The sequence below is a fragment of the Fulmarus glacialis genome, unplaced genomic scaffold, assembly GCF_000690835.1.
Source record: "Fulmarus glacialis isolate BGI_N327 unplaced genomic scaffold, ASM69083v1 scaffold2605, whole genome shotgun sequence".
Taxonomy (NCBI): Eukaryota; Metazoa; Chordata; class Aves; order Procellariiformes; family Procellariidae; genus Fulmarus; species Fulmarus glacialis.
In genome coordinates, this window is record NW_009214711.1 from 20916 (window position 1) to 43080 (window position 22165).

Genomic DNA, 22165 nt, shown 5'->3' on the forward strand with positions numbered 1-22165 from the left:
GATGGTGGTGTTTTCTTCCTCCTCAGTACTGAGGCTGCCTGCGTTTATTTCTATATTTTTTTCTTAACAGTCTGTTCAGATGCATTTTCTGCTGTGCTTTTTCTCTTCACTGGTTCCCAATTACCCAGTTTTCCTGTTCTGTTATCTGTAAAACTCGTTTTACCTGATGCACTAGGTTGCACTCCTGCAATGACCAGTAATTGACCACTGTGATTTGTGTTTACGATCTGGGGTTTCTGCTATCCACTCTGTGTCTGTGATCTGCAATACCACATTTTATTCCAGAGTCACAGTAGTTCAGCCCACACAGAGTAACTACTTGTTGTTACTACAAGCAAAGCTAAACAAATCTAGGCAATGGTTACCTGACTGCTTGGCAATTGCTCTTAGAGTTAAGCATGCTAAATTCTGCTCAAGTGAAGGTAAGCCCAGAAGGTAAGCCTGGAGCCCCTGCATGGTCAGGTCAATGCAAAACCTGTGGCCTTTTACTGGTTCTGTCAAAAATCTACTTGCTGGCTGTAGAGGTGTGATGGAAGGAGAGAGTCCTGTCAGGATAAATGATAGGAGGAGCTTCCCCCTCTTGCATATGAGTGGGTTGTAACCTGCACCATGGCCACACCTGTGGCCGCAGGGTGTCAGGATTTCTGGCGGTTGCGGCTAGTGGATCTAGCTCTGCCGCACTCGTTCCCAGTCCCTTCACAAATACGGATGCAGCACTAAGCATCCTTATGGCTCCAGCTCACTGGCTTACAGCCATACATGGTTGTGTAGTTTACTGTGGTCATGTGTCCACACTCAGCCTTTGATGTTTGTCATGGCAAGCCCCAAGTCTGATGATCAACTGGACTGGCAACTGCTCAGAGTGTTCTGTGGCTCCCACTTAGTTTTCTTGGGCTTTCTTCACATGGAAACCAGATTCAGGAAGAAGGGGTTGATCTGTACTGATCTCTTGCCCCAGTATGAAGCCAAGATGCACACCAAGACCTGGCACCTGGGAAGCACTCCCACTTCTGTGATCTAGATGCATCTTCCTTGTCTGTCTCTCCTAGAAACCCCATCTTACTTAACTAAAGAAAAAAATGTTGTTCTATGTTTCTTACAGAAAACGGTGCGCAAAGGAGATGAATGTATCCTGAAGGACAATAATGAGCGCAGCAAGTGGCTGGTGACTGGCCCTGGAGGAGTGGATATGCTGGTGCCATCTGTTAGTCTTATCATCCCACCCCCCAATCCATTAGCAGTGGATCTTGCTACCAAGTGAGTTGCTGCCTGGGTTTGGACACCTACCACTGGGAGCAGATAGAAGAGTTCGCTCAAAATAGCAACCAACCACAAAATCTGGTCTGTGCCTTGATCAGAGAGCCCCCCCACCCTATAAGGGTGAGGCATTAAGGACTAGACCCTTGACTTGAGGAAATTCACTTCGGTGAAGCTCGCTGGGATCTAGGCTGGGAACTAAAAATATTTAAAACTTAACTTTTACAAGGTTTTTCTGATCTCTAATAATGAAAGTCATGGATAAATTCATTTCCAAGATTTTTTCTAGTAGAGAACAAGCCTTAACACTCTCCACATCTGGTGGATGTTTCTTGGGATGTTTTGTAGCTATGCTACAAGGACAAACGCATTTTGACCATGAAATTTCTTTTCTCATCTCAGAATTGAGCAGTACTATGAAGCTATTTTAGCTTTGTGGAACCAGCTGTATATCAACATGAAGAGCCTGGTATCTTGGCATTATTGCATGATCGACATTGAGAAAATCAGAGCAATGACTATTGCCAAGGTAAGACTCCAGCTGGCCTTACCTGTAGACCAGGGACATCTGTGACCTGACCTCTGCTGTCCCAAACAGTGCTTGCTGTGTCCTGTGCAGATGTATGTTCTGCAAAACCGTGGGCCTTCCTTTTGCTGAGTTGCATAGTTATATACGGAAGTTGTTGTTTTATTAAAGAAGAAGCAAAATGCTTTCACATTCAAACATGATACGGATAAACGAAGGTTAGCTAAGGGGATTTATTACATACTTGCTGTACTTGTTCCCACTATGCAAGGGCATGGATAGACAGAGTAAGAGATAGAATTTCAAACTATTCTTAAGTTATGAAGTGGTTATAACAAGAATAGATTAGCTCAAAGAGCACTTTTAGCACCATACTTTTAGAGGCAGCCTGGGTAGGTTTTATTCTAAAATGTGATTCCTTTGGTTTTTTCTATAGGTGTATTAGTTTGTTCCTTAATGATTAACTAGTCATAAATCTTCCCCAACTGCTTCTTTTTTCAAAATTCTCTTCTTCATTTCAGCTGAAAACAATGCGTAAGGAAGATTACCAAAAAATAATAACTGACCTGGAGATCCATTATCAAGAATTCCTAAGGAACAGCCAAGGCTCAGAGATGTTTGGTGATGAAGACAAGCGAAAGATACAGACTCAGTTCACTGATGCTCAGAAGCACTACCAAACCTTGATTATACAACTGCCCAATCAACCACGGCAACCACAAACAGGTTTGTCGTCCCCTTTTTTTTTTGTAGAGATTGTACTGCTTGGGTTTCTTTGTTTGGGGGATGGTGGTGCATTCTTCTTATGTGAAAATCTTCTCATAAGCATATGAATGGAAATATATTGGGAGACAGCAGTACAGTTCTTGAATGTAACAAAACTGGCCATGCGCAGGGAAGAGTATGTTTTGTTCTTCCTTCCTTTGGTGTGAATCTGGGAATAGTCCTTTGAAGTTCATGGAACTTCTTGGGAAAATGAGAGTAATTTAGTCCATCTGATATGTTTTCAGTTATTAGGAAGCAAAACCTCATTGCTGCATTCGAGGAAACAAGTTTCTCTTTCTGGGGAGATTTCATTACTTGAAACAGCTGCCTAAGGGCCCACATCTTCTACCTGTTCTCAGTTCTACAGATCAAATCAAATCAGTGCTTAGGTCACTTTGGCACTGCGTTGGCTTTCTATATGTTGCTGCTCAGTTCTCTGGCAGTTGATATTTACCGAATTCATTTTACAGTGGTCCCAACTGAGAGCTGTCCTGTGGGTTCCTCAAGCACCATTATCGTTAATGAGAGAAACCGAGAACATGAGAAGCAGGAGGCCTGGCTGCTGATGGAGCTTCAGAAACTTCGGCGTCAGATTGAAGCTTCTGAGATTCGGATGGTTCAAAGAGCTCCTCTTGGAGTGGATCAAGGGGCTGTGCATGACTTTTCAGTCAGAATAAAGGATTTAGAGGTAACTGTGGATGTTTTTCTTGGAGCATCTCAAGCTCAGTATGACTCTGTGCTGCAGAGCATGCTGCAGTTGTATTTCTGATCAACTGGGAAGGACACACATCCTGTGCAGAAAATTCTCAGTTGGAAGCTAACCATGATGATTTGAATTGGAGTTTAGCTCCTAAGCAGAAAAGGTTGATTCTTGGATTTTAGAATTCAGATTCTGTCAGGCAAAGAATACAGAAAGTCTGATGTCAAGCGGACATGAGCTCACGTTAAGCCTCATCCAGGTTAAAGCACTATTAATATTCTTTTGCATGGGCCCCACTTTACCACCTACCTCTGAAGTGCTGTCTGTGGGATGCAGAGTGGATAGATGAGGCTTACAAACTCCTTCCCTCTCCCAGTTCTTCAGATTTGAAGGAGACCGGAGAGAGAAGATTAGTAAGAGAAGAGAATAGGTTCAGTATGTGAGAAATTCCCCTGAGGCAATGAGGTTGCAAAGGTCTTAAGAGCAGAAGGACTTTGGCATGTCTACTGACTCCAGTACGCAGCTGGCAGTGAAGTGCTCTGGTTTCAACAGAGCTGAGTTTCAGAGTGGACGAGGTGCTCAAAAAGAGGTATTACCTATGGTGGACTGTGCAAAGAAAGAAACCGCCCAATGTTACTTACCTTGAAAGCAAGCTTAGGCCCTGCTTCGGTCCTCAGTCAAGCTGGTTAGGTAACAGCAGACTATTTGGATAAGGAGACCAATTGCATATGTGCTGTAGAATGATCATTCAGCCACCAAAAATGTGTAAATCAGGCATTCTCTTTCCTTAGGGTGTGCAGAATGACTCTCAAATAATGGCCGAAACCCTCAATAAGCACAAGGACTTGCTGCCTAACTTCAGAGGCTGTGAAAAGTATGTGTACTTGCAGTCAGAGATAAATGCCCTATTTCAAAAACTGGAAAATATTAATGGTGTTTCTGCTGGCTACTTAGACAGGTAAGAACATTGAGGTTATAGCAATAAATTATTCACTTTCTTCTATAATTCTTAGTCCAGAAACCTGCCTTTTGTTATCCGTAGTGTAAAATTACACCTTCTTTCCTACAAATACTGTACATGTGGGTAGAAACAGACACTTACTTGAATTTCTTCTCTTTTCTGGAAGACTTTTAAAAAAAAAAAAAGTGAGAATCATGGGTATCACTGAAATTTCTTCTCTATTGTCTATTCTCTTCAACTAATGATCTGCAATTAATTAGAAATGCCACCTTTCCTGCCTCAGTCCATAACGGATTTGTCTTGTATTATTTATTTTAGCTTGAATGCACTGAGGTGTCTGCTCCAGATTATTTTACAAACAGAAGATGTGATCAGAGTTTTTGAAGTCAGACTGTCTGAAGAGGAGACTGTTCCTTTGGATCTTGATAAAGTGGAGGCTTATCGGGCTTGTCTGAAGGTGAGAGGCCAAGGACACAGCAAGGCAAAATTTGTAGCTGCCAGCACTGGTCTATTGAGCTGGGTTAAACCCTTCTGAAACTACAGGAGATGGAAATGCTGATCCTGTCGTATTTTATGACATAGACATACAATGCTTTTGCAAATTATTGGAAGGAATGTAGAGGTTACTGCTTCTTCCATCCCCTGGTTGTTGCTGCCCCCACAGCAAAGCCAGTGGCATGGAAGGTCTCCGTAATCCATTTCTGTACAAAATTATATCTGTGTTTATTTGTATCACTTATGAAGCTATATTTGAAGGCAATACCTCCTTTCTTGCAAAAAGGCTTGTTAATTGCCCTTGTCATCTAGCTGTGGAACAAGTAAATTTGAGTATTATTGTGTGTCCCAGTTTTGCCATAGAGTCCATTTCAAATTTTACAGTGAGAGCTATCCATCCTGTACAAGGGGAGAAGGCAAAGAATAACTGCTTTGCTGAGCACAAAGTTGGCTTGCAGAACCAGTCTTTATCTGGCATTGAGCTGGTGCTTTTGTGCACTGAATGCCTTTGAGAGAATAGGGACTCTTTCATTCTTTCCTGTTCTCAGGTGTAGTAGAGAAAAAGTGTGTAGGTGGCACAAATGGAGCACAACCAGGTTACATGAGAGCTGCAGGTCTGTTGCTGGGAGTTGTTCGTTCTTAGCTGGTGTAAATTTGAGCTACACAAAAAAAAATGCTTGAGCATATTATCGAAGGATGCAGTCATCCCTGTGACTGGGGGATGCGAGGCAGACCACCACCTGCCCTGTGTACACCATTTGGTGATACCCCACAGTGTGCGAGTATGTGCACACAAACAAGTGTGTGTGTAAAGAAACATCTCCATGGAAGATGTTTATAAAAATGTAAACAGGAAAAAAAAAATCTGTGCAGATTTTTAGATAACATTCATAACATTTAAAAACTGGATATGCCAATCCTGAGGCTTGATTCCACAGCTGTTGCAAGTGCAGGAATCTTTTATACTTCAATGAAATTTTCTGGTCAGTTGTTTCTAGGAACAAGCAAGGCAGGCTCTTCCCTTTTTTTTTTTTTTTTTTTTTGGTAACTGTTCTACGTAGTTCTGAGAAACTGAAATGTTAGCTGCAGAATATTACAGCAGAGGGCTTTGGTTTAGCAAATTATTTAAGAGTGAGTCTAACTTTAAACACATTCTTAAGTCAAACTCTGTTTACCAGCGTAGGTGTTTCACTTGAAATATATTAAGTCCAGCTGACATCGGTGTACATACCTTACTGAATTAGAAACAAAATCTTTAGATCCCAACATATTGTGCATGCTGTTGATGGTTAAATTTGAGTATCTTCTCAAGAATAAAATGTATGACAGCATTTTGTTTTTTCTCCAGAAAATGAAAGCAGACCTAAACATGAAGAAGTCACTACTGAATGCCCTGGAAAACGAGCTGCAGAAAACACTTCAGATTCACTCACAGTCTTGCCAGTCATATACCCTGTATGACATGGACATTGGAAAGTTCTGTGACAAAGTTACCCAGCTAATAGACCGCTGGCAGAGGGCTGATAAGCAGATAGATAACAGGTTTGATCATACTTCCTAACAGCTTATTCCGTACTGCTATTGCTACTAAGATCGTCTTAACAGTGAGTCTAAAAGAACTGATGTGCACTAATCATCGCTTCCAGAGGATAAATGATGACTTCAAGGCAGTAAGACTAGAGCAACTGTGAATAGGTTGAACACACTTTAAAAGGGATTGTGTAAGACCACGCAGGAAAATGTAGTTATTCATGTAAATGTATAATCTATGTGCTAAGGAGTTGTTCTAATTATTTTTTTTTTATTCTTGCTGATGTTCTTGGATTAAGTACTTCCAGTCAGCATTTTCCCCCTCAAACAAAGCAACCATGCTTATTCCTGAATATCTTATACCTGAGGGTTAAAAAATTAACACTAAGAATTGAGTAAAAGAATCCCAACAATTTTTTTCTAATGCTTTATTGAACTGAAGGCATATTCTGATTGTTTGTGGGGCTTTTTGGGGTGTGGTTTTTTTGGTTTGGTTTGTTTTGTTCTTTCTTCAGGCCAAAATCTAGCCCTATTAATAAAAATTGACCGATTGCTGGTTGTTTTGGTGAAAATTGAGAACAAGAGTACTGAAGTCAGTGAACTTGATTCTTATCGCTGCAAGGTTTTATCCATCCCTCACTTAGTTGACAGGAAGTGCCAACCTCTGGGTATTGCAGAGTTACTCAAAAGTGAGGCACTAAAATCCCATTTTGGGTGACTAATAACCATACAAGTCTCATTTGTTTCAAATTTTTGATCAGAATCTCCTTTTAGAGTTTTCCATAGTTTTACCTAGTTTATTACTGTGTCTTATTTCTGAAAAATGTTTAAACAGAGAGAAAGAGAACGCACTTTCCATTTTGACAGTTTTCCCTGTTTTTTTTTCTAGATCATGGGATTTAGAAAGGCAGATCAAACAGCTGAAAACTTACCGAGATCTCTACCAGGCTCTGTGCAAATGGATCTGTGATGCCAAGCGCAGGCAGGATTCTATCGAGTCCATGAAGCTGTGTGATTCCAACACTATCATGAGATATCTACATGATCAGAAGGTATGAAGCACCTGAATGAGTTGTCTTCAATTATCTGGATTTTAAATTGTTTTGCTATTCAGAAAATACCAGTATCAATGCAGTATACAATACAGTGGCCTGTTTTGAATTACAAAGTACACAAGCTACCAAAAAACACCACAGGTGTAGAAGGCAGGAGAGAGGAAATATTATTACCCTCATTACTTTCTGTCAGCACTGCTACAGATTATGAACAAGACTGGTTTTGGCTCCTATATGATCACTGACGCTTTTACACATCAGCTTTCAATTAATTCAATGGACTGTATGATGATGCAACTTATGGGACAAATTATAGCACAAAAATAAAAAGTGAGGAAATACATCTAAGCTAAAGTCAAGGAACTCTCCCTCCCCAACTCTGACGGTTGTTCAGTTGCTAGATGTTCTTTCTGAGAACAACCTTCTCATGCACAGAGAGCTTGCTGTTGTAAAAACTGCACAGCTATAGGTCATATCAGGTCTCAGCTTTTGGGGTTGCAGTGGTCTCATACTGCAGGTGCCTTCTGATGGAGGCACCGTGTACAGGAGGAAATACTGGCAAATCTGGAGGGAGTGCTTCACAGCTCACTTTTTTCTTGACAGAACTTGCACAGTGAAATCTGTGGGAAGCGAGACAAAGTTGAGGAGCTTCTCAAGCATGCAGATCAGTGCTCAGCTGCAATTAAGGTACTTGGATTTCAGCATTTTTATGGGGTGTGGTTTTTCATGGTGAGGCACATCGCATTGTCTCTGCTTTGCTGGCAGGTGAAATGTTGGTTCCCTGATGTGTGTGTGCAGAAATTGCTGGAGTGAAGCACTTGTGTGTACAAAATATAATGAAAGCAATTTGTGTACTTGCCACCTGAAGACCACAGGATGATGCAGGAGATACCAGTGAGAGCTTCTCTTCAGGAGAATCAAAGCCTCCTTCTAGCCAGTCCAAACTTTCCAGTTCACATGTTAAAAAAATAAGGGAGTAGAGAACAGATTGGTAGCTTCGGAATTAGGTCTGATTAGGGTCTGGTCTAGGAGGCAAGACAAATGCAGATTAGCAGGAGGAATGGTGTGCAATAGCCATGAAAACCAAGAAGATATACAAGGAATGGTTTTGTGGTCTTTGCATTTTTGTCACCTTTGTATCTGTGCTTTCTCCAGCTCAGTCTTACTTTGTGTGACAAAGATCTTGCTATATACGTGGCGTGGCATATGTGATATAAAAGAGATGCAGAGACAGTTATTTCTGATGAAGTTTTGGTTGATAACAGTACCTAGACTAGTTGCTCCCATGAATCTTTTTCTCCTCCAGCTAGCCCTCAACTAACGGAAACATGTTTCTTCCCTTTTTTGTAAGATGTTTTTTCTCTTTTTCCCTTTGTCATTCTCCTCCATGAGTTTCCACAGTGGTACTTGAACTGATAACTTCTGTTTCTGATAGAGGAGCATCTGTACGTGGCCAGAGATATAAACAAGGGAAAATATAGCTTTTTATTACAACAAACAAAACCAAAACAACCTCAAAACTTTATTTGCATTTTCTGAAATCCAGATTCCCAGAGAGTTCCTTGGCAGTTGCTAAATGGGTCTTAACCTTTCCCTGTTGTTTTACAGGATTATGAACTACAGGTTGCTTCCTACAGTTCTGGATTAGAAACATTGCTTAATATACCTATCAAGAAGAGTGTGGTTCAGTCTCCTGCAGTGCTGATTCTGCAAGAGGTATCTTTCTTTTCTCCCCATCAATCTTTTGAATACATTTGTTTGTCCGTGTGAGCCATTGTGAGTCATATCCAGCTGTATTCTAATAATTAGCACCGTCATTGGTAATGTGTACTAAGCACATAAGTACAAGGAATTAGTGCAGAATAGTCGCTGTGCTGTAAAATCATACTTGGGCTCATTTAGACAGATTAGCCCTCAGGAATTTACCTCATTCCTATTCAATGTCCATTGCATACATATTGTGAGAAAGTAAGATTCATGCCCCAAGTCGTTTAGTCACTTTCAACCTGGGAATTAACCACTATTAAAAGTTTAACTTAGGTTACTTGTGACTGTCAGACAGGAAGAGCATGATGAACCAGGGAATGAAGCCTTGGATTTAATATCACAGCAGCCGTGGGGGAAAATAATCTTGAAAAAGAAGGTGTGGGTTTATCAGAAGGGAGAATTTATACATTTGGGGTCCCCAGAAAGTCATGTGAATTTGTGAGGAGAATTTGCTTTTTACTTTGTCAAGTGATATGTTTTCTCAAGAGGATTGGAATCCTTTAAATGATCTGAGACATAGGTATGTTCATATCTAACTCTGTAGTACAAGCTGCTAACAATTCTCTTTCTTTTCAAGGCTAGCGAAGCTCAGTCTCGCTACATAGAGCTTCTTACAAGATCAGGAGATTATTACAGATTCTTAAGTGAAATGTTAAAGAGCATGGAAGACTTGAAGGTAATCTGACTCTTTTGTTTTCTTTACCTTCTATTTTTATCACAGGTTAGCAAGCTATCACTGATCAAAGACTTTCTGCTTAAGTACAGTGCAAAACAGTCCACAAAACTAAATCCTGAGCTCAGTGGTGTCCCATGAAGGAGGCATATAAGCAGTTTCATGCATCTTTTGTCAGAGTACAGTATCTTGTGTGAGGTGGAGAACATTAGCCTTCTTGGTAATTAGGAGGTGCTCATCAAAGCACAAAGAGGTCCTTCTCTGCCCATCAGAGCCTTGACCTCAGTGAGAGTACAATTATCTCAGTGCTGAAAACTTGCTCCTCATGGGTAAGGGGCCACACCTCATTTCAGGCCATATCTGCAGTGTTTCAAATGGAGTAACTCCTGATGTCATTCAGCTCAGGGGAAACAGAGAGGCCCATTTAAGAGGTCACATATATGGAATGTGAATCACCTGTTTGAAAATTGTGCAGGTTCTAAATGAGGCTATTTAATACTTTGCTGTTGAACTCTTGGTACATCAGATTTTATTATCTGTATTGCATCTCCCTCCCCCCGAAAAGTACCATTTCTCCTCTAAAAGTCATTATGCTGATTTATGAATAAGGTTTGACTCTGAATAAATGAAGATTTCAGAATTTGGCTTGATGACATTAAATAAAAAAGGATTTTGAGCTCTCATTGAAGCAGAGGAAAAAATGCTTTGTAAGTTGTCAGTGTTACAAATGTATATTGTGTTGCATGTGATGATTTTGAAACAGTTGTCACAAATGTTTATGTGGGTTTTTTTGTTTTTGTTTTTCTGCTATCATTTTACAGATGAAAAACACCAAAATTGAACTCCTGGAAGAAGAACTCAGGCTTGCCAGGGATTCAAATTCAGAGACAAGCAACAAACATAAATTCCTGGAGCAAAATCTGCAGAAGTACCAGATGGACATTTCTCAGCTCAAGGCAAAGCTGATGAGTTTGGAGGAGATGAAAAGACAAGCTGAAATGGATGGAAATTCTGCTAAGCAAAACCTGGACAAATGCTATGCCCAAATAAAGGATCTAAATGACAGAATAACCAGGCTAACTTACGAGACTGAAGATGAGAAAAGGAAAAGGAAGTTGCTGGAGGATAGATATGAGCAGCAGAAGAATGACTATGACCAGCTGCAGAAAACAAGACAAAACGAGAAAGACAGCCTTGGTTGGCAAAAATTAGAGTCTGAGAAGGTCATCAAGGAGAAGGAGTACGAGATAGAAAGATTAAGGGTTCTTCTTCAGGATGAAGGCACACGGAAGAGGGAATATGAAAATGAGCTGGCTAAGGTAAGAAACCAGTTTAGCGAGGAGATGAGTAATTTAAAGAACAAGTATGAAACAGAAATTAATATTAAGAAGACCACAATCCAGCAGATAGCTGCACAGAAAGATGATGATGCAAAAGGCCTCAGAGCCCAGGTTGACAGACTGACAAGAGAAAACAGAGACCTTAAGGATGAGATTGTGAGGCTGAATGATGCCATTCTGCAGACCACAGATCAACGGAGGAGGGCAGAAGAAGATGCTCTTCAGCACAAGGCTTGCAGTTCTGAGGTGTCACAGCAAAAGCATCAGTTAGAGCTGGAGCTGAAACAGATCATTCAGCTTCGTGGCGAAGACAACTCAAGATACAAGCAGGCTCTTGAGGAGGCTGCCTCAACTATTCAGGATAAAACTAAGGAGCTTGAAAGGCTAAAGGTTCAGCTTCAGGAAGAGGCTAAAAGCCGATGGGAACTTGAAAATGAATTGGCTAAGGTAAGGAACAGTTATGATGAGGAAATTATTAGTTTAAAGAACAAATATGAAACTGAGATTAATATCACAAAGACCACAATTCACCAGGTCACCATGCAAAAGGAAGAGGACACAAATAATTATAGAACACAGCTTGATAATGCCATGAGAGAAAATAGGAATTTGTGTGAGGAAATTAGGAGACTGAAGAATACAATAAGTCAGACAACAGATAATCTACGGAAAATAGAAGAGAATGCTCAGCAGCAGAAGGCAGCTGGCTCAGAGCTTTCTCAGAAGAAACAGCAACTGGAGATTGAGCTAAAACAAGTTATTCAGAGGCACTCTGATGAAAGCATGCGGTACAAACAGTCGCTTGATGATGCTTCTAAGACCATTAAGGAAAGAAACAAAGAGATCGAAAGGCTGAGAAAGTTGTTGGATGTAGAAACAAGTCAGAGAAAAGAACTAGAGGATGAGAACAGTCAGTTAAAAAGAGTCCAGTTTGACCTGCAGAAAGCAAACACGAGTGCTACTGAGACAATTAACAAGCTGAGGATCCAAGAGCAGGAACTGGCCAGACTGAAAATTGACTATGAAAGAGTTTCGCAAGAGAAAAAAGGCAGGGATCAAGAAAGTGCAAAGTTCCAGAGCACTGTAAAAGACTTGCAGATCCAGAAACATAAGCTGGAGGAGGAACTTTGCAGGCAGAATAAAAATGTAATGGAGGAGACGTCCAGGAGGAAGAAACTGGAGGAGGAAATAGAAGGCATGAGGAGATCTCTCAGAGAGCAATCGGTTAAAATAACTAATCTCACACAGCAGATAGAGGAAGTGTCTATTGTAAAGAAGAGGAATGAAGATGACCTTAGACACCAAAGAGAAGTATTAGATGGTCATGTGAGAGAGAAACAGAGATACATGGAGGAGATAAGAAAATACACATCTGATATTGAGACTTTACGGCGTCAGTTGGTCCAAGAACAGGAGCAATTAAAACAGGCTCACCTACGATACGAGCACTTACAGAAAACCTCTGAGGAGAAAAGCAAAAACTTGAATGAGTGCAAAATAGAAATCGAAAGGCTTCAGTCTCTCACCGAGAACCTAACCAAGGAACACTTGTTACTGGAGGAAGAGCTGCGAAATGTTAGATTGGAGTACGATGACCTCAGAATGGTCAGAAGTGAAGTTGATGGGAAAAATACTGCCATTGCTGAACTAAAGAATCAGCTTCAGACGAGCAGCAAGCAAACCCTGGAACTTCAGGGGTTGATTAATGATTTACAGAAAGAAAGGGAAAAATTGAGACAGGAAATTGAAAAATTCCAAAAGCAAGCTCTAGAGGTATTCACACATATTTTGATCCCGGCTTTACTGTCTCTCAGATATATAATTAATTGCAGTGTCCATTTGAATCAACTTAATTCACATTTTGCTGTTTAAGTTCACTGTACTCGTGACTAATATCACCTTTATGGCCCTTCCCCTGATTCATTTTTAAATAAAAATGGCAGGATTTGGCCACTTTCTTAGCATCTTTACTCCCTGGGAGCTGTGCTAGGGAGCCATAAGCTGTCTTATCGTCTAGCTGAGCCTTGCCCCAGGAGAAAACCTGGGTCTGTGCCAGTCTCCACCAAACCATCCTAGGGGAAGATGAGAGTACATGGAGTACCACTGTGCTTTAGCTGTACCCTGCTGGCTCTGTCCTTCCCCAGGCTGTTTCAGCCAGGATGAGTTAAAGCAGTCCTTTGAGGCTGACCTGAGTGGTATCACAAACTAAACCAACTAAAAACCCCAGAACCAACAAGCTGTCGAAGTGCTGCTTAGCTGGGTAAGGTGTTAACTACAAGTGAGGATTAAAGATGGTGTTGTCAGCTGTACCTAAGGTACTTAAAGCCTACATTTCATTGACTGTTTTGGGGATTTATGTTCCTAAGTCACGAAGGGCATTTGCAAATTTTACTATTGGCCCTTATTTCTTAAACTTGAGGCAACAGCATAAACAAGTTAAAGAAAACATTTTTTCATATTTCATTCTCCTGCCTTTGTTTCTTGTCCAAAGAGCTACTGTTTAAATATATACAAGTGAGCACTTGTATTTCTTTTCTCATTCCCATTCTCAGCTATTCTTTCCTTTATTCAGTTTTTCTTTGCTTTACTTTAAAAATCTTAATACTGATTTTTAAAAAATACTAACATTTAGGATTATCTGACATCTGTGCATATATATATATATATGTGCGTGCATGTATCACAAATATATAAACTTGTATTCCATTTAATATGGACTGCATACAAATGTGCATGCTTGTAGGTGTTTGTGTATGTATATACATATATGAAGACATTAAGTGAATTAAAATGTAAAGCAACACAGGTAAAATTGTTTGGAGTAATATGTGAAACTAATAGGAAAGCGAAAATTGAGTCATATATTTCCTTTTTGTCCATGTATGACCAGTCCTTAGCCGATACAAATTCACCCAGGTTAGTAGGATTATGCTAGGGTGCATCTGCTGGGCATCAGACTCTTTGTGAGTCTTGAATGTTCTGTGTATGTGTAGGTGTACTATGAGAAGTATTAAAAAGTTATAAAGAGCTAACTAAATCAGCAGAGAATCAAGGCTATGGGTAACAGAATGGAGTCTCTGGTGGTACTAGAGACACTATCAGTGAAGGGACAATGTTACCTTCACTGGTTTATGTGTATCCATGCTCCTGGGTAAGGCACTGCTGTGACTAGAATGTTTTCCAGTAGCAGCTTGCTGCAGGTTAAATGACAGGCTGAAGGGTATTGTAAGTGGAGACCATAACTCTAACCAGCATAAACTCTAACCATTCTCTCTTGGTTTATTTCTTCTTTAAAATTGTAGGCATCCAACAGGATTCAAGAATCCAAAAATCAGTATAGTCACATTATGCAAGAAAGAGAAACCTTGCTGATAAAAATGAGTGCTTTGGAGCAAGACAAAGCCAGGCTGCAGAGATTAGAAGAGGAGCTGAACCGTTTGAAAGTTACCCTGGAATCAGAGTCTCGTTTGAAGCAACGGTTGGAAAGTGAGAAGCAGCAAATCCTGAATGACCTCAATCAGTGGAAGAGCCAGCACTCCCGGACAGAGGAATCCATAAGGAAGATCCAGTGCGAGAGAGAGAAGAGCGAGAGGGAGAAGAACACCCTGAGGAGTGAGATTGAAAGGCTGCAGATGGAGATCAAACGCATTGAGGAGAGATACCGGTGCCGACTGGAAGAGACCGCTGTCAAAAACCAGTCAGAGTTGGAGTCCGAGCGTCTCAGACTGCAAAGAGAGATCGAGAAACTCAAGCAACGCCCATATGGGTCCCACAGATCTACGCAGACTGAGGAAGACTTTTGTATTGATGCCTCCAAATTGCTGTTCAGTGGGCTGCGGAAGAAGATTACAGCAATGCAGCTGTATGAGTGCCAACTGATAGATAAACTCACACTGGATAAACTGCTGAAGGGGCAGAAGTCAGTGGAAGAAGTCACGGCTGACATTGAACCCTACCTCAAAGGGGCAGGTGCTATTGCAGGGGTGTCTCTTTCGCCCAGACAGAAGTACTCTTTTGTTGAGGCCAAACGGAATCAGCTGCTTACAGCAGAAAATGCAGTCCTCCTCTTAGAAGCCCAGGCAGCAACAGGAGGCGTGATAGACCCACACCGAAATGAGATGTTAACTGTGGACAGCGCTATCGCCAGAGATCTGATCGACTTTGATGACAGAGAACAAATCTATACAGCAGAAAAGGCTATTACAGGATTTAAAGATCCTTTCTCGGGCAAAACCGTACCAGTATCTGAAGCCATCAAGAAAAACTTGGTTGACAGAGAAACTGGGATTCGTCTGCTTGAAGCCCAGCTGGCTGTAGGAGGGATTGTTGATCCTGTCAACAGTGTTTTCCTACCCAAAGATATAGCTTTATCCCGTGGGTTGATTGACAAAGACCTGTACAGGATCCTAAACAACTGCCAAGGCACTACAAAGAACTTCATTGATCCCACCACCAAAAAGGCAGTCACTTACATGCAGCTGAAGGAAAAATGTAGGATTGAACCACACACTGGTCTGCTTCTCCTCCCAGTGCAGAAGAGGAGTATGTCATTCCAAGGGATCAGGCAGCCCGTCTCAGCAGATGCACTGCTCGAGGCTGGAATTATTAAGGAATCAACAAGGAATGACTTGGAAAGAGGTGCAATTACAGTGGAAGAAGTGAGTGAGAGAATTATTGATTTCCTTCAGGGCTCTAGCTGTATTGCGGGTATCTACAATGAGGCTACTAAAGAGAAACTTGGCATTTACCAGGCTATGAAAATAGGTTTGGTTAGACCGGGGACAGCCCTTGAACTCCTGGAAGCCCAGGCAGCCACAGGGTTCATAGTGGATCCTGTCAGCAATGTGAGGCTGCCTGTTGAGGAAGCTTACAAAAGAGGCCTTGTTGGAATTGAATTTAAAGAGAAACTTCTCTCTGCTGAAAGAGCTGTCACTGGGTACAAAGACCCAGAAACTGGAAATATCATTTCTCTGTTTCAAGCAATGAACAAAGAGCTCATAGAGCGAGGCCACGGCATTCGTTTGCTGGAGGCCCAGATTGCTACCGGAGGAATCATTGACCCCAAAGAGAGCTACCGCTTGCCAGTAGAGACGGCCTACAAGCGTGGCTACTTCAATGAAGAGCTCAACCAGATCCTTAGTGATCCAAGTGATGACACCAAAGGGTTCTTTGATCCCAACACAGAGGAGAACTTGACCTACTTGCAGCTGAAAGAAAGATGCATAAAGGACGAAGCAACAGGGCTCTGCCTTCTACCCCTGAGAGAGAAGAAGAAGGTGGTGCACACCTCACAGAAGAACACCCTTAGGAAGCGCCGGGTTGTCATTGTAGATCCAGAAACAAACAGGGAAATGTCTGTGCAGGAGGCGTACAGCAAAGGCCTCATAGATTATGACACCTATACAGAACTAGCTGAACAGGAGTGTGAGTGGGAGGAAATAACTATTACAGGATCAGATGGTAGCAGTAGAGTAGTCCTTGTCGACAGAAAAACAGGTAGCCAGTATGACATCCAAGATGCTATTGATAAAGGTCTGGTTGAGAGGAAGTTTTTTGACCAGTACCGTTCTGGCAGTTTAAGCCTGACGCAGTTTGCAGACATGATTTCCTGCCGTAACGGCACTGATGAGGTGTTTCGGCATGAGTCGGTGACTCGGTCTCCCACAGTGCTGAGTGTCAGGAGTTCCTCCTCGCTGATCAGGAGCGGTTCTTTCTCAGAGACCCCAGAAGAGTGCAGTCCCATTGCAGCCATATTTGACACAGAAAACTTGGAGAAAATCTCTATTTCAGAAGCTATACAACGGGGCATCGTGGATAGCATCACCGGGCAACGGTTACTTGAAGCCCAGGCCTGCACAGGGGGCATAATATGCCCTACCACAGGCCAGAGGCTTTCGCTTCAGGAAGCCGCCAGTCAAGGCATCATTGATCAGGATATGGCTACACGGCTCAAACCAGCCCAGAAGGCCTTCATAGGGTTCGAAGGCATAAAGGGCGGACGCAAGAGGATGTCAGCAGCTGAAGCAGTGAAGGAAAAATGGTTGCCTTACGAGGCTGGGCAGCGGTTCCTTGAATTCCAGTACCTCACTGGAGGTCTCGTGGACCCAGAAGTGCGTGGAAGAATAAGTACTGAAGAAGCCATTAGGAATGGATTGATTGATGGTCGCGCTGCCCAGAAATTGCAAGACACTAACAGCTATCCTAAAATTCTGACCTGCCCCAAGACCAAGCTGAAAATATCCTACAAAGATGCAATGAATCGGTCAATGGTGGAAGACATCACTGGGCTTAAACTCTTGGAAGCAGCCTCCGTTTCATCCAAAGGCATATCCAGTCCCTACAATGTCTCCTCAGCACCCGGATCACGCTCTGGCTCTCGCTCTGGCTCACGTTCAGGCTCACGCAGTGGGTCTAGGAGGGGAAGTTTTGATGCATCAGCAAGCTCTTCATATTCTTACTCATACTCAACCTTCAGCAGTGGGTCTATTGGGCGCTAACAAGGGGGGGGAATGTGTCTGCATTTTAATATCGTTTAGATTATTCTATATCCCCTCTCCAAAAAAAAACCCAAAAAACCAAACCAACAACAAAGCAACCCAAACCAAAACCCTTAAGTTTTTCTAGGTATGTTCAACTTCTCTTCTGAAAAAGCTGTAAAATGCTTGAATGCAAATTTATGGAATATGGATTAGGGGATGCAAAAAGTCGTATTTGTGAATTTTGAGTTTCAGTTGCCATTTCCTTTTAGCGTTTGGATTTTAATTGGTCTCTGTATATTTTAAATACTCTGTCATGTGCCTTCTCCTGTTATCTGTAACTGTCAACCCATAAGCTGATAACTGAGGTTTGAAAGTCTTGCAGTAGTTTTTTTTTTCCCCACGTAGACTTTTTTCAATTTGCTATTATGAGGAAAAAAATATTAACAGTATGGACAGAAAATGCCTTTAATATTGGTTTAGAATCTATACTATAACATGAAAAGCTCTGTCTTCCAGATGCTCTACTTCTCCATGTTTGGCTATCCATTTTCTTAAGTATAATTTGGTGGATATAAAGGGCTATTATTAGGCTGGGCTTTTGTTTTACTGTTACCCTTATATATTTTCTACTGTTTTGCTTGATTTCCATGTAACAAAAAAAAAAACAACCCTCTAACTGCACCAAGTGAGCTATTCTGGGCAATAAACTTTTGAAGTTTTAAAGTATTTGTTGTGTGCTTATTAAGTTTAGCTATGGACATTATTGGAGGTCCAAGATTGTCTCTTGGAGGAGATCAGAGAAAGAACCGTTTTAAAAAGTACTAGCTTTGTCATAAAAATAGCGTACAGGCACATTATTTTTCATTATGCTGATGAATCATTTTTATGAATGTGGTCTTCTGATTCTGCATTTTCAGTAGGAAAATGAAGAATAGCACCAATAATGAAAACTATGCCCCTAGAAGCAGAAAGTCTGTTTCCGCGGTTGATTATAGACTTGATGACGACCAGAAGCATATTTCTTCTGCTTGTGATCCAGCCCATTGTCTCTGCAGCTACAAGGGCCTGAGTCAGATTCTCCCTTACACATCAGTGTAACTTTGGACAACGAGCAGAACAAAGACATAGTGATGGGGGTTAGCTGACCATATGGTGGCACAGGAGGATCTTTCAAAACCTGAACGATCACCTCCTGTAATGTCCTCCCACCTCTTCTGAGGCTCCTGAGCTCTCTGAGAAACCAGAGCAGGACTAAGTGACCACAGGATTAGAGGACACAACATGGTTTAAAACCACTTCAGCTGCCATGAATGTTCTTCAGCCAGAGCAGAAAATGATTTGTGTACATCGAGACTGCCCTGTCCTCTCCCATTCGGCACACAGTGCAGATACCTCTGGGTAGGTGCTATGTTCTTAGCCTTACTTACAAGAATTTAGTATGGTTTTAGACAACTGTTAGTACGCAGCTTTAATGACAAAACTATTAGTATAATTTGCCAGTACCTGAAATAAATTCTTCCTGTAAGTAGTTGAAAGTGTTGCCTGAAGCACATACCTGCTTTTGCCATACAGGCTTTAGCCATGTACCATGTAGAAACTCCACCTGTCTATGAATTTTATCAGTTGCTACAGATAGAAGCAGCTGATGGGCACAAACGCTAATCACTGTTAATGATGCTGCCTAATTTTTGTAGCATGTTCCTTTTCTGAAGTAAGGAATGGCATGAGTTTTGATACTGCTGAAGTGTACATTCTAGCCTGAAAAGCATTTCCAGTGTTTTCTGAAGATGAGAGCTGTCTGTAAAGTCTCTGCCATATATAAAGTGTCCTCAGTTACTGGACTAAGAAATTAAATGGGCTGGTGCAAGTCGGTGGTAGAGACCTCTACAGAAAGGTGAGAAAGTGTCTCCCATCTCCTAGGAAAAACCACAGCTTCAGAGGTTTCTCTCTACAGCTGAAGTTCATTAACTGTGCTATAGAGGAAGAGCCAGTGTCTGATCCAGTGGCTTTCTGACTGCTAAGGAGAAACAACCCTGTAAAAAAATCACTGCTTTATTTAATCCCAAGCTGTTTCTGAAGTTTAAATGGCTAGGAGGTTCATGGGCTCTACAGTAAAAGTAAAATTGGTCATTACCGAAGGAAAGTCTGCTATTGGGTGCATGCACCCCTGCAGTTGCGCGGGCTGGGGAATCCTGTGCACTCTTCATGGCAGAATTGCCACAGGACTGGGCTTAACGTTTTACACAAGACATTCCTGGCATCTCTGTTAGGTTGTTTAAAGCTCCATCTTTACACATTATCTTTTTTACTGCTGGATCTACCTTCTGTCCTATTGTGATGGCCTAAATATAAGACCATCTCCCAGAAATGATGACAACGCTGCCTTCTCCTTGCATACCCTCCAGCAGCAGACGCTAGTACGGCATTAGTCGTCTGTGGCCTTATACGGCCAGAAGTGTTTGGTGCAGGAGACCCCGGTGCCCAGCAGCTGCGCCAGAGGAGGCAGCAGGTGGGGCAGGATACTGATAACGCGGGGTGCTAAAGAGGTAAGTGGAGAGTTTTCCTCCACCATAAAAAGGTGCTGAGGAAGGAGCTTAAGGAAGAGCCTCCAGAGCTGAAGTTTGGTGGTTGCTGTGTGGGGGTCAGCCAGCAGAGAGAGGTGTGGCAGGTGAGTGCATCCAGAGGGGCAGGGTGTCGCAGAGCCGAGGAGAGTGGTTTTGCGGCAGTGCCTGGTGTTTGTGAGGTAGGAGAGCCGTGCCTGGGTTTGAAGAGCAGGCAGGCTGTGGTTTGTTATGGTGTGATGTGGTGGGGGTGCAGAGATGAGTGTGGGGCTGCTGCTGGGGATTTGAGGCAGGATGTTCATAGGCTCTGTAGCTCTCTTGCACCAAATGTGAAATGAACCTTGTTCCCACGTTTTTAAAAGAAAGACTGGCAACTTCGGACTCTCTCTGCTGCTGAGACAGTAATTCCTTAGTATTGAAAAGCCAGAATAAACTTGTTGGTCCAGCCTGTGGCTGCGAGCACTTCCCCGTGCAGGAGGAGTGCTGGGCTGGGTGTTACCCATCGGCAGCCTCGTGGTTTGCAGTCAGTCCTCTGAACTTGCTGTCTCCTGCTTCCTCCCCGCGCCTTGGGGTGGGTGATGCTCACCCTGTTCAATGGCAAATGGCAAAGTCAGTGTGCTGACTCGGCTGCTGTGGCTGGGGAGGGGTCAGTCATTAGCAGGATCAACTCCCTAGAGAACTGGGCTTTGCTTGGAACAGGATTGGAATTTATTTCTGAGTGTTTTGTTGACTGAGTTAATGGTCTTGGTGTTGTGAATTTGCTGTCCTTTGGCTTGAGGCTGGGCAATGACTGCTGCTTAGGACCCAAAGTATGTGAGGCACCATATGGTTTGCACAATGCAGCAGTGCTCAAGCCAGAGTTTTGTCTGTGTTATGCTATTTGGAAATGCGCATATGCCATTAATAGTCTAGCCTTATGAATGTGAAAGAGGGGTGGGGAGATTTACAGAATAGCAACTATGTGACTTAGTGTTAAATTGTCTGAATTATTATTAAGTTATAAGTATTTATGCAGAGGGTCAGTTTTGGTTGTTTTTTAGTTTGTGGGTGTGTTGTGTTTGGTTTTTTTTTTCCAGGATTTGTTCCAATTTCCATACACTTTTATAATATATATCTGGAAAAGTCATTTACTTTGCTGAAGTTTCTGTGAACCTAAGCTGTTCCGAGATGAGCAGAAGTTACTTGTCATGTGTAACTCTCTCAGAATAATGCTGTATTTGAAAATACTTTTTTCACGAGCGCAAACACCTTGAGAACAATTCCTAGGCCCCTCAAGGCAGGCTGTGCATAGGCTTTCTGCTTCTTTCTGACCTGTTTTGCTGCCCTGGTGTTTAATGATTATGCACCTGTGATTTGAGGTTAATGGGTTTCTTGTCCCCACAGTTACATCAAATGCACAGTTGGTACATATATAACTGAAAATAGCTATACACTGCTATTCATCGGTCACCTTTACTTAACCTGGAAAAAGAACGTATGTAAATTATATATGTTTGATAAATAGACTGGGAACTTTAGAGTCTCCATTATCCTTCAGGCTGTTATTGGGCTTTCAGATTCAATAAGGAACATGCTATACCCATTGCGAGCTCATGGCAGGGAATGTTTGAAGACAGGGTGCAAACTCTTCTCTAGTGGTTGCTACCTCCTTTTACTGCTGGCTCTCCAAGTGTCGTGAATGAGTGGTTTAGAGACCACTTAAAGAATCACCGTCAAAGGTATTAGCAGAAAGTTATTTTAATAGAAATTTATAAAAGCACGACTTAACAGAGTTCGATGGCGAGGTTCACTCTATCACTTACTACATGGATGAAGCATACAAAGGAAAATCAAGTTAGAATTGAGCTAGAATGATTTATACAGAGACCAAGGATGAAAAAGGCTGAGGGAGACCCTCCCATTGAGTCACAAGGTTCAGAGAAGACCCCCTTGCTTTCTAAACCCCCTTTGGAGCTTAGATGTGGCTGGATCCAATCTTAATCTCAGACTTGGACAATGGTTTATGTCTAATACAAAAAGGGTGAGGAGATCATGAGATTCAGAGTAGACTCTCTTG

At 42.0% G+C, this 22165-nt stretch overlaps 1 protein-coding gene across 1 annotated transcript in view; it reads left to right on the forward strand.

Moving 5' to 3' along the window:
- Positions 1 to 17624, forward strand: part of DSP (desmoplakin) — a 29437-nt gene extending 11813 nt beyond the window's left edge. The window contains exons 11-23 of the mRNA XM_009578640.1: positions 1103 to 1257; positions 1660 to 1786; positions 2305 to 2509; positions 3019 to 3236; positions 4040 to 4206; positions 4528 to 4666; positions 6053 to 6246; positions 7124 to 7286; positions 7893 to 7976; positions 8898 to 9005; positions 9634 to 9732; positions 10551 to 12842; positions 14372 to 17624. Coding sequence (XP_009576935.1) covers positions 1103 to 1257; positions 1660 to 1786; positions 2305 to 2509; positions 3019 to 3236; positions 4040 to 4206; positions 4528 to 4666; positions 6053 to 6246; positions 7124 to 7286; positions 7893 to 7976; positions 8898 to 9005; positions 9634 to 9732; positions 10551 to 12842; positions 14372 to 17566 — 7146 coding nt within the window. The 3' untranslated portion in view covers positions 17567 to 17624. The remainder of the gene's footprint in view (positions 1 to 1102; positions 1258 to 1659; positions 1787 to 2304; positions 2510 to 3018; positions 3237 to 4039; positions 4207 to 4527; positions 4667 to 6052; positions 6247 to 7123; positions 7287 to 7892; positions 7977 to 8897; positions 9006 to 9633; positions 9733 to 10550; positions 12843 to 14371) is intronic.
- Positions 17625 to 22165: the final 4541 nt, after the last annotated feature.